Raw genomic sequence first — 12,519 nt, 5'->3', positions numbered from 1 at the left:
CTAAAGGATAACATGATGTAACAATATTTCATACGACTCCTTGGTACAGTGACGTTACTGACACATTAAATGTAAAGTCCAAAATGTGCAAGTAAAACAACAAGATTAATCAAAGCAATTACTAATTAAAATACTCAAGGAAGATCATCAAAAATAATTAATCAAAAACATCAATTAAATCACTTAATTACATAGAAATATTCAGAACACATACAAATATAAAAATAAAAATAAGGCGCTAATCACAAACAAAATATGTCTAAGATCAATCAATAATGACAAAAAGAATTTCTCTTTTTTTTTTCCAGTTCATTGCATCACATTAGTGTTGCAGTCTCTGTGTGGCCACATTTCTGAACGTTTATTTATCTATTCATTCCTTTTCAGTCCATTAATGTAAACAATTTCACCTGAGGTCGAACACATTCTACTATTGTGACAATTTCTGCTGAGCACAATCATGGAGTACATTAAATGAGTACGGAGTTGTCAATGCAAGCGAGGGAAAACCCTGTCGTTAGAAATCATTGTGTTAACAACTCCCCCCTGCAGCCTTCAACGCGAGAAAATGAAAGCAACCAACCCCGGAATGTGAACTCAGCACCACAATACTCCTTAGTAGAGGAACTTGACCTTAAAAGAAACCAGATTTCACCCTCCTACGTCTCACCTTCGACCAAGGAAGAACAATCACTCTTTCAAAGTTGAAGAAGACTTTATCTTTCAATTTTTGCCTTACAATAGATAAGCCACTGAATGTGTTCGGATACTCACACCCGAAGAAGGAAATAATCTAATCCAATTGTTCACACCAAAAAAATGAAATAAGTAAAAATAAGATAATTAACGCGCCGCAGATACATCAAATACATTCCTGAGAAAATAAACACACTAATAATTCAAACAATTCCATATAAAATATGTCACATGAACGTATTCAAAAAAAAGGAGTAAAGACCCCCTTAAGTACTACGAAATTGAATAACTTCCAGGAATGAATCCCAAACAATCACGTCTAAGAACAAAAGCGGCCTGATCAGGGCCAAGCATTAGAAAAGAAAAGAACGTTACAACACAAGGAACCTCGGAACCAGCCGAAAATACCCCACACAAAAAAATCAGAAAGAAAGAAAACGTGATTGTCCAAAAATTCAATCCAACCAAAATCAATTCCAAAAATAGCATCCAGAATACGCTGTGCAAATACCAATTAGAATTTTATCCAAGACACACAAAAATAATAGTAATAATACAACCTAATGCATATACAAAATAACGTTTGGCCAAAAATTTACAAATACTACCAAGATACACATATACACATAAAATGAAAATACAATTAAACTGTAAAAATTTCGTACATAATTCAAATGAGTAATGAGATCAGTGATATTTAAAAAAAAAAAAAATTAAACTGCAATACCTAAACCAATACACACCTAATCATTACGTTAAACCATATCAAGTCAAAAATATTTCACTGTAATTCAAATCCAGCCAAAAAAATCAACCAGCAAGAGTGAAGTGTCGCTAAAAAAATTTTCAAACCTTAAAGTAAACACTAGTGAGTAAACCACACCAAACTTAAGTCCCCTTAGTAAGACAATAAAAATTTCAGTAATTCTAAAAATCCATTAGGCCCACAAAAAAAATTTCAACTAGTCAAAGAAATCAATCAAAGCTGGACTGAAGCACGTTACTAGAACACTAAATAAAATATCACAAATCAACAAAGTGTTCAAGACAAACCCCCCAATTTAGGCAAAAACTGAGATCTATTCTGCATCAGACTCTTCCCAAAACGTTGTATAGTAACCTAAGTAGCAGCCATCAGCAACACCTGCAACCAAACAAAAGAAACAAAGTAACTCTTTACCGCGTCCATGTAAGCTGAGAAAAGCGCTGTATTATGAATGACAGACCCAAACTTTACGTATCAAGCAAACCTACAGACACGTTGAAAGAGAACATAAGATCTCTTATTTCGGAAAGAAAAGTGCGCTGACTGAAACGTTACCAGTCTGAACCAACACAATGAAAAAAAGATACAACAATAGTTTTCTCAGATAACAAGTTCCTGTTTGCCCCGGTGTAAGAGGTCAAGTGCCACCATGAAGTGCAAGTATTTACCAGAAAACGAGCTTTCAGGACATTACAACTTCACGCAAGACCTAACTGCAAGCAACAAATGCAAAGTTCTCAAAAGTGCTAAACTAAAAAAAATACTCATAACTCGTAACTCAAAATCCCTAAAAATCACACAAATGAAATCCATAACTCAAATTCTACTATTTTCCTATGACCACAGAAATCTCAATTCTTCCACAGAAACCAAACATCAGAGAACTTACATTTTACGGACCTTGGCAGAAACCACCAAAACAAAACAAAACCTGATACAACTATCTTCATACTACCAATTCAAATACAAAACTTAAGCCAAAACAAGAATTAACCCCAAATTCAGCAACAAGTCCAACCAAGAAAGAAAATTCAATAACTCAGATCAAATCTATTACGATTCACTAGCAAATTCAAGACAAACTACTTGTAATCAACAGAAAATTCCCACACATGAGTACAGAGCATAAGTAACTAATCTTCTCAAACTTATCTAAAAATTTCCACAAACCAAATTCCCGTTGTCACCAAAATTCTCATTAAAATTCACTTTCTACAATTCACAAGACTAAATTTCTACTGTTTAAACAATTCTCACATGACAACTCTTCACAAACTTAAACTCAGAAGATAACTAATCTCAATTACTCTGACTCATTAAACTAATTAGAACTTCACTCAAGCTGAAGAATTCAATCCAAAAAAAAATTAAATATGCAAACATCACTATTGCTGATCTCAGGCAAAAATCCAAATCTAACCCATGTTAATTTTAAAACAGAATTTTGCAATTGAAAAACAATCTTCAATTTTTCTAACTCATTCATTTGTATCATTATGCCTTAAGAACTTATAAAATTCATTGCTCAATACTAAATTAAATTACTAACAATTACACAATATACTGGGATCATATCAAAACATTGTAATTCAAAAAGCAATAATATACTACGCTAGATAATTATGAAAACATTACATACATTTCACAAAATATTATTCAATTAATTCAAAAAAATCAAAATTTCTCTAACGTTACCCCTCACAATTACACATTTCACAAGATTCTAGGTTAAATAATTAGCAAAAACACACACACAAAAAAAAAATTTCTAGCTACGCATAGCTATGGCTTGTCTCATTCAGTAAAATAATTAGAGTCCTTAAGTCTCGCTCTCTTAATAGTGCTCAAAAAATGAGTCCAGTTTTTACCGACAAGCACTCGAAACTTTATACAAGGATACACAAATAGCATAGGATTATCGTGAAATAATTCATTTTCCATCTTGTATCATAAATCAGTACGTCGAAAATCAAAAATACACATCTAGAAAACACTCAAGGATTTCCAACAGTAAAAATGTACAGTATCTATTCTCCTACATTAAAAATATATATTTTTCCTAAATTTAAAGTTAAATTCTGTGTGCCTAACGTTAAAGTCCAAAATTCCTGAAATTCACACACATTTTCAAACTTTATCACTCTCGTATTAACAAATAAGCAAACACAAATCAAAAACTCTAATTAATCCTAGCACCTAAAATTTAACACCTTCTTAAAACAGTAAGTTATACGAAATAAATAAATTCACAAAATCAGTTACTGATTCGATCCTTCACTAAGCAGAGGTCACGGCACCAATGTTATATTGGAAGAGGTCACGGCACCAATGTTATGAAGAGAAAGTTTCGAAACCATGGTTAAATAGCTTTACTTCTAGGTACCATGTTATATCTGAAATTCCTATATTGTTAAATGTTAAATATGAAACTACTTGCCGTTAAAGGGAGTGATCGTATAGTGAAACGTGTACAGCATTTTTGCGTTGTGAAAAAAATGCATTCCGGGACCGCGCCGTGAGAGGATCGAAAACATAAAACATATACAAGATATAAAGGAAAAGTTCATATTAAATATATAAAGAAAACATACTGTAAGAGGTTCCAGATTAAATATCAGTTTATTCAATTACAACACAATAAGAAAAATCTTAACCTCATCTGAGAGTCTGTTCATTTAAATTCATAAAAAAAACTTAAGGTTTGTCTGGTGATTTAAAAGAAAGGGAAGGGAAACAATTTAAGGCCTGAGAGTTAATTTTAGATTTGACGTCGTTTTTTTTTTTTTTTTTTTTTACTGCTAAGGACGTTTTTGAAAAGCTTGCCTAAAGTTCAAACACACCAAAAAAAAAAATAAAACTTATCTTGAAGGGACATCTTGAAGCGGAGGACTCTTATCTTATCCCGCGTTGATGTCGGCCGGGCTCATCTTGACACTGGTTCTAAAAATGTAGACTCCACTTCACTACTGTAGAACAGAAACAGGAGCACTGCTGCCCAGGACAGCTATCCGCTTGGTCCTGAAAGTCCTATGTCAACACGCAGGTAACTCGTTCAAATTTCGCCGGTCAGAACCGTTGTTGCTAGGAAATTACTGCTCGCCTGTTCTTACTCATCCCAAGAGCAAGCTTCACGGGTAACGTCCCAAGTAAGTTCCACCCACCAGTCAGTAAGGGAGAGAATCCAACTCCAATTTTCTTCAAGCCAGTTTTCAAGAGCAACGTCCACAAGTCCAGCAAACCCGAAAGTCAGCGAGTCCAAGAGTAAGTGTGTAAGAGAGTCTCGCCTCTTAACCAAAACGCGGCCGGGGAGCATATTTGCCGCTCCCCGCCGGAAAACACTTCTCGGAGTCACATTTTGTCCAGCAAGCCCAAAAATCAGCGAGTCAGTCCGAGAGTCAGCCAAAAGTAAGTGTGTCTCGCTCGAATTTTCTTCGTCTCCTTCCCAAAACGGGCTCCCACTCTAGCTTCACTTATCGCCCCCTTAATTATGGCAAAATCTTCGTTTTCAACTCCAGAATGCGGAAATAAGGGTGATCGCGCATGCGCGTTCTTCTTCACTTAGCCAACAACCGGACCCTCAATCGCCAAAAACCTGAATGACTTACATTGAAAGACAAGTAGCAACCTTTGACCTTTCCGTCACGTACTTTCCTCTCTTAAGGTCAACTAACAATGAAAATTCTTTCTCGAACATTCTAAAGCGCGCGAAATCAAGACATGGCGAAAATTGCCTCCCTTTCCCTGCTTTTTCACAATGAATCAAAGTTTTGTACAAGATTTGCAAATAAAAGAAAATAAATAATATTCATTTAAACTAAATAATATTTCCAGAAGCATCTGTTTTTCCCCAAAATTAAAGCCTTAAAATAAATAATTCATAATCAAATAGAAATTAAGATTTCCATAAATCAGAAAATCATTCACATAATTTTTATAACGCTATCCGGTAATTTCTCTACATAACACCATCACTCCCGAATAACGATATCTTAGTTTCATCACTCCATATAACTTGTGACCACTGATCATCTGTCCAATTAATGTGTTCCTTTGCCCACTTTAGTCTTTTTTTTTCGTTGCTGAAAATTAAGATAAGGCTTTTTTCGTGGAATTCTACCTCTCAGTCCGACATCTGTTAATCCTCTCCTGATTGTTCTTGAACTGATGGAAACACCAGCATCATTCAGATCACTTCTGATGGTCGCTGATGACATTTTTCTATCTTGGAGACAGTCTTTTTTATTCTTCTGTCATCAATAGATGTGGTGCGCCTTTTTCGGCCTTTTCCTTCTTTGTTTTTTATTGAATTTGTCTCCTGATATCGTAAACAAAACTTTCGGACTCCAGGTGTAGTCAGTGAACCACCCACCTGTCTTGCAATTTCAGCACAGGAAAGACCACTTTCTCGTAACACAATAATATTACATCTCTTTCTAAGTGTCCAATCTACTCTTTTATTTGATGTCATTGCTTCTTTAATATTAAAATGAAATATTAAAAATTTTTACAAAAAATCCTACTTGTAATTGCAGTGTGTAAGAAACAGGTCCTGCTTCTACAGAACAAAGCAGAATAATAAATTATTTCAAGTGTAAACATGATGTCAGCTTCTACTGGCAGTTACTAACATTTGATTGGTTCTCAGAACAAGAACAGTGATTGGCCAGGAAAGCTAGACATTACAAACCACTTTATAACTGTGTTTTTTATTTATATTAAAGTACATATAACTTTTTTGGTATCGAAAATAATTGAATTTTGTGTTTTGTATTGAATTCAGTAATAAGTTCTCTTTAAAATGATATATACAAGTTTGCATTTTGCGAAACGTAACATTTTCTATAAGCATACAAAGTTCAAAAACATAAAAATTTCCAAAAGTGTCCACAATTTTGGTCACTACTGTAGCATTTGTTATTACCTGCAATTTCACGTATCCGCGGTACGTTTTGGAACATATAAGGGGTAAATTCTTGGATACTAACATATAATTATTAAAAAAATATAAATATACTGCAAAGATTTTTTATATGAATAGAATGCAAACGAAAATATGCATAAAAACGAAATTAAAAATATAATAAAACAATCAAAATGAATACCAAAAATTTACCTTGCAATTCCATAACTGTATCACATTCATCTAAGCATTCTTGTCTGTACACGTTATCACAGTTGGATCTGACTTTTTGCTTTGGCCTTTCATGGCTGTCTAAACTGTATTTCCTATGTCCAAGCTCTTCACAATTTTCGTCATTTTCAGTTATTGTAACAGTTGAACTATCTTTATTTAAATCATTCAGTTCCATAATAGTGCCATTAGTTTTAACCGGGCTTGAACTGCAAACATTTGGCATACCCGCTCTACATGGTACACTCGATGAACGTTTCATAGAAGATGGTGACGAAGATTCCTTTTGTATACTGAAATCACTCGTATCAGAATTCAAGTCATCATCAGAATTCACGTAATCTTCGTTAAGCTTTAGACAGTCAGCTGAACGGTGAAGACCACTTTTATGCATATTATTAAGAATGGAAGAATTGCAACTTGATATAGGAATGGGAGGCGTTATTTCATTGGTGCTCATAGACTTTTCTTTTGACCTAAGGTTCAATTTAGAAAACAAAGAGTTTTTACGCTGAACAGGTCTTGGACTACAAACAGGAGACGCTGGAACAGATTCTACTTCCATACCAGGTTCATTATGATGATAGCCATTATTTTTACCATCTACAGAGCTTGAACGTTTTCTCATAAGCACTTTCTTTTTGAGTTCACTTAGAGAGTTAGATCTCATAGATCTAAAATGCAACTCATCGTTTATAAGCTGGTTCTTTCTGGATAAAGATTCTACGCAGATTCCATCCTGGTCGTTCGAATCATTCATTTCTACGCTAGGATAAGAATATGGCATGAAAGGTCTGAGAGGGAGTGTTGGTTCTATGCCCTGTTCAGCTTCATTCTCTTCGTTTTGCTTCCCCAACGCATTTGAAGCAGATTGCAGATTTTGAGACTCAAGAGATTGTTTAGATGGAGAGGAGGAATTCTCCGTTTTTGCACATAACGGTTGCATCATTAAGTAATCGTCATCATCTTGGGTAGATTCCGGAGGTTTCTGATAGCACATCATTTCATACGCACTGCCATTAACTTGCTTTAGTGTTGCTTTCTTTGGGCTTCGACGTATACAGTATTGTTTACAATTGCACCGATCCTTCAGATCACTATGATTCACATTTTCAGAGCTTTTTTTAGAAGTGGGCATTTGAGATCTAGGGGGTAAAGGAGGTTTATCTGGATAAACAGGTTCAGTGTTTTTCTCATCTGTTTCCAAACGAGATAAAACTACGTTTGAATTTTCATAGAGAGACAGTGTCTCTGCGAATTCTATATTAGCGTAATTGGTAGAAGAAGAAGCATCTTCACTCACTTTAACAATTTTATCGTTCGTCTCTTGGGAAAATTCAATGTTTGCATAGTTGAATACTGTGGAGTCGCTTGAATTTCGACTTGGGAGTAAAGGATATGATATAGTGCTTGAGCGTGGTCTCGCAAAAGGTGGCATTCGATTTTCATCGGCACTTGATTCTGTACTTGTTCCACGAAGAACATGCTTTAATTTCCCGTTCATCATTACAATTTCTGCTGTTTTGTGAGGTTCATTACACACAGTTACTGAGTGATCGAACCATGCTCTGGCACAGCTTTTGTTATCAGAGTTCAGAGACTTAGAGTATTGCCACCCAGAATCGACTGTAGCTCTTTGAGGTCCTAGACAAGGTACTAAACTACCAGCCCATAGCATAACTCTCTGGCACGCACACATCTGCAATGCGTCTGCAGAAGGAGGGTTAAGAGACCCATGTTGATAGTTGTAGGAATGCTTGGAAGCCATTTTGAAGAGCTCGATATTTTGAACAATTTTACAAGCGCTCATGCAGGAACAGGAAGGACCGTTTGTAACAGTTTTCATTGCTGAGGCTTTCTGGTTCATATCACAGTTAGAAAGTAAATCCTGCAAGAAAATAAAATACATTTTTAAAATTGATTCTAATTCTTTAAAAATATATATTCAAATAGCTATCATAAAATTTACTCTGAAAAACGAAGTCCTTTCATTGTTATAAAACATATTTTGTTATATTATACATAAACTACATGTAGCAAGTTTATTTCCTTTTTCACTTCAGGTTTGAGGGTATTTGAGAGTATCTCGTAAAAGGGAGAAAAGGAATGAATCTGTGAACACATCATATAACATCACATTTAAAACGATTATATTAATTATGATCTATTAGAATGTTAGCCCAGTAGGCTTGCAATAAATATTTCTCTCATACGACAACGTTTTTCATATTTCCAGGATGCCAAATCTATTTGCTGGAATCAGTAAGCATCTAGGACGAAGTTTCTTCAATGTCAAAAAGTTGGTAGCGTTAGAGTTATACTCTGGTGATTTCTAGAGATTAATTTTAACTTTTTTACGGGTACGGCAGACATATGAGTTAAGAATACATCGACTTTATTTTATTTTATATATACTCGAGACATAATCACAAGCTGTATTACAGAAATACTAATAATCATTTTAAAAACTGAAACATTAAAAAATTATCTGTATCATTATCATTACCATAGTTGGAAAGCAAAACAGAAAGAAAATAATTTAATTGCATTTATTATACCACTGCACTTACAATCATAGCGCATTTTACTCTATGATTGATACCAAAACAAAGATATATAAAAACAATTATGAACATTTACAAAACAAGCCCCCCCCCAAAAAAAAAATCAGAAAAAATTCGTTAATTCGTTAGTTTTAGAAAATATGAAATATAGAAATGGAAATTCAAAACTCGGGTTTCCAGTTCGGGTGAAAGCCTACCTTATTTGAAATTTAATGGCTTAAGTACCATCGTTACTTTTTACGAGGCAGAGAATACACATACATGCATAAATGTAGATTCATTATTTAATTTCTTTAAAAATAATACAAGGAGGTAATATTTGGTGGCAAAAATCCGAAATGATGCAGAAGTTTAAAGTCGAAGACGCAAAATGCAGTTTCGAGACTGAATTGGCCATTTGGGCTAACGTTCTTTTGAGCTAAAAATAAACTATATGTATACAGGATGTATATATTTCGATGGGTTTTAATAATTGTCATTGTCAAGATATTTAAGAAATATATTTACTTACATAAGAAAAATAAAAGCAAAATAATCTTTTATATATGAGATCTTTTATATATGTCCCTGAGTTCATTTCAGTTTCTGTGAAAGTGAGGTAAAATTTAGCAGAACAAAATTTAAACTGATTTCGCAAAAAATTCGCTTTCATGTCCGACTCAAAACTTCGACCGTAAATATAAAACACTAAAAAATCAAATTTTCTCACCGTGTATTTCTTAGGAACGTCATAATCCTCTGAAGGAATAGCAGGTACATGAGTTTTGGCATCTTTGTTTCCATTTGCCTGTGCAGAAGCTACTGGTACTTCCTAGAAGCGAAAAATCATTTTATAAGTTTTAAAGATAAAGCACTTTAATACAACCTTTTCTTGAAATTTGTTAAATCAATATTTATCCCAAAATTAATCTAATAAGAAATCAGAAGTAAACGCAAATTAATAAATACTCCTCTATGCTTTAAAACAATTCCTGGTTCGTGAAATGATAAAGATAATTGCGTTATATACACTGGTGGACAAAATTAAGAGATGGAAAACATTTCCCCACATTTCTCCTAAAATACCACACAAAGTCTGGACAGTTGGTTGCCATATACTGTCACTGCGACACTGGTGTCACTAAGATAAGTTTGCGTATTCATGTTGGCGTCTACGCCAGCAGGAGGTAAAAAAGTCTGCTTCCAGCTGCTCACCTCATTCCGCTCTGCAACACAGTACTGGTTTTTATTGTCTTTATTGAATAACTTGTTGGGTTTTTCTATTTTTTAGATGAAAAGAGTCTACGTCGTCACTTAGACGTAGGTATCAGATGGATAATCGTGCATAGGTTTCAGGCAACGCAGTCCTAAGCTTAGGTTGCATGAGAACTGAATGTAACACCAAGTGTCCTTAATTTGTGGAATGAGTTAGAAAACAGCGGGCCAGTGTTCACAGGACCGGGACAAGGCTGCTCAAGAGCCGCAACTACCAATGATGACGGGTATTTGGTATTTTCAGCCAAGCGCCAGAGGACACCTTCAGACACATAACTGTCTCTTGGCCTCACTACTGCCACAGGAACATCAGTTTCAGGAAGATAGTTGCCAGAAGGCTCTGTGACACAGGACTTTATGCAAGAAAGCCCGCTATATTGCATCACACTCAATCACTCCTACAAAAGAGACCATTTACAATGGTGCATACGGCAACAGCACTGAACATCTTTAGTGGGCTAATTTTCTATTCACGGATGAGTCTAGATTCAGTCTGTAACCTGATTCTTGGCGATTATTGATATAAAGATAACCTGGAACCCTATACTATCCCAAAAACAATATGGAAAGGGACTAATATGGTGGTGAAGGAGTGATGGTTTAGACATGGATCATGCAAGATACTCGCACACTGCTCCGTGTATTTCGCACTGGTCCCATGAATGCAGAGAGGTACAGGTAGGAGATCCTATAGCCCTAAGTGCGACGTTTAAGGGCTGCAGTTGGCCCTGAGTTCATTTTTACAGACGACAATGCACGACCACATAGGGCCACCTGGTTGATGACTAACTGAAAAGTGAAGATATTCACCGAATTGATTTGGCCATTCAAAGTTTCTAACCTTAATCCTATTGAACACGTTTGGGATGTTCTTGGGAGAACTACTGCTGTACATCGAATCCCACTCAGAAACATTCAGGAGTTAAAAACAGTTTTGGTGTAGGAGTGGGTGAGACTTTTACAGGCACTCGTGAACTCTCTTGCTACTCGTTCTGCCTGTCTGTCAGAGGTGACCAAACACCATACACATGATCACAACGCAAGCACACACCACTTGGCAGTAACACATGCTAAGGAATAGCATTTTCAGTGTTAGTTTCAGTTACTTTGTACACAATATTGTCATACAGTGAACTATAATTTTACCTAATTTCATTTATTTCTATCCAATATTTCTCGATATACTTGGGAAAATTGTTCCATCGCTTAATTTTGTTCACCAGTATATATAACACTCTTTTATACGAAGAGTGTTCTACCCACAGAAAACAATTTACTCCTATTCATATCGATTATTTCATTGACTGTTTCTTTATTTTATTTTCAGTTGTATATGGGTACAGATAAAACATCTCAAGAGTGTCATACCTCAAATTTAACATATACACAGATATTTGAAAGACCGTAAAAAATTAATTCAAAATTTCTTAGCAAATAAACTTGCAGCGATGTTGTGTGGAACAATTTTACGAACAAATGTTTGAACTGATGTACATGATTTTGAATTTCTTTCAGAAATGAACAAATTAATATTGAGCATTAAGTTGATTTTTTATCTTTAGCTCAACCATTCTATATTCCACCCATTTTCGATCATGATTAAAAGCAAGTTACTATGGTAGACAGATAATCAATATAAGCGCAGAATTTACAAATATTCCTTTATTATTTCATTAAATTTTTACATTATTATACGTCAATAGAGACGTTACTAAATCATTGAAATGATGTCAAGTCCAAAATATGGCATACAAAAGAAGAATCAGTTTATCCAGTGAGTCAGACGAAACGACTCAATAAATGATGCGATCGAGACAGTCTGTCTGCATTTTATTTATTTACGAAGTCTAAAAGCAATCTAAACATTTAAATGGCTACTTACTTAATTAACTGCACGTTTTTCAGTTAAAGCTTTTCTAAGATCATATAAGGAATTGGTTTTCTATATATTTCAACTTTTCTGGATTTCAGACTTTCTAGCTGTTGCGATAATCCCTCACCAAGGAACATTTTCTTTCCAACAACATTCTTTCCTTTCCGTCAAGCCTAAAAGGCTCTGAGACGATTTAGCTCATTATAGCGATATGTACAGGTAAAAAAGTATGGAG

General features: G+C 34.8%; 1 protein-coding gene across 1 annotated transcript in view; it reads right to left on the bottom strand.

Moving 5' to 3' along the window:
- LOC118184450 (uncharacterized) overlaps positions 1–12,519 on the bottom strand; it is a 384,362-nt gene that overhangs the window by 18,725 nt on the left and 353,118 nt on the right. The window contains exons 10-11 of the mRNA XM_085825143.1: positions 9,867–9,968; positions 6,576–8,481 (exon numbers count right to left, since the gene is read on the bottom strand). Of these exons, the coding sequence (XP_085681269.1) occupies positions 6,576–8,481; positions 9,867–9,968 (2,008 nt within the window). The remainder of the gene's footprint in view (positions 1–6,575; positions 8,482–9,866; positions 9,969–12,519) is intronic.

Source organism: Stegodyphus dumicola, chromosome 1, assembly GCF_044657685.1.
Source record: "Stegodyphus dumicola isolate Sdum_Otavi_A_Nest chromosome 1, ASM4465768v1".
NCBI lineage: Eukaryota > Metazoa > Arthropoda > Arachnida > Araneae > Eresidae > Stegodyphus > Stegodyphus dumicola.
This window is presented reverse-complemented; position numbering and strand designations above follow the sequence as displayed.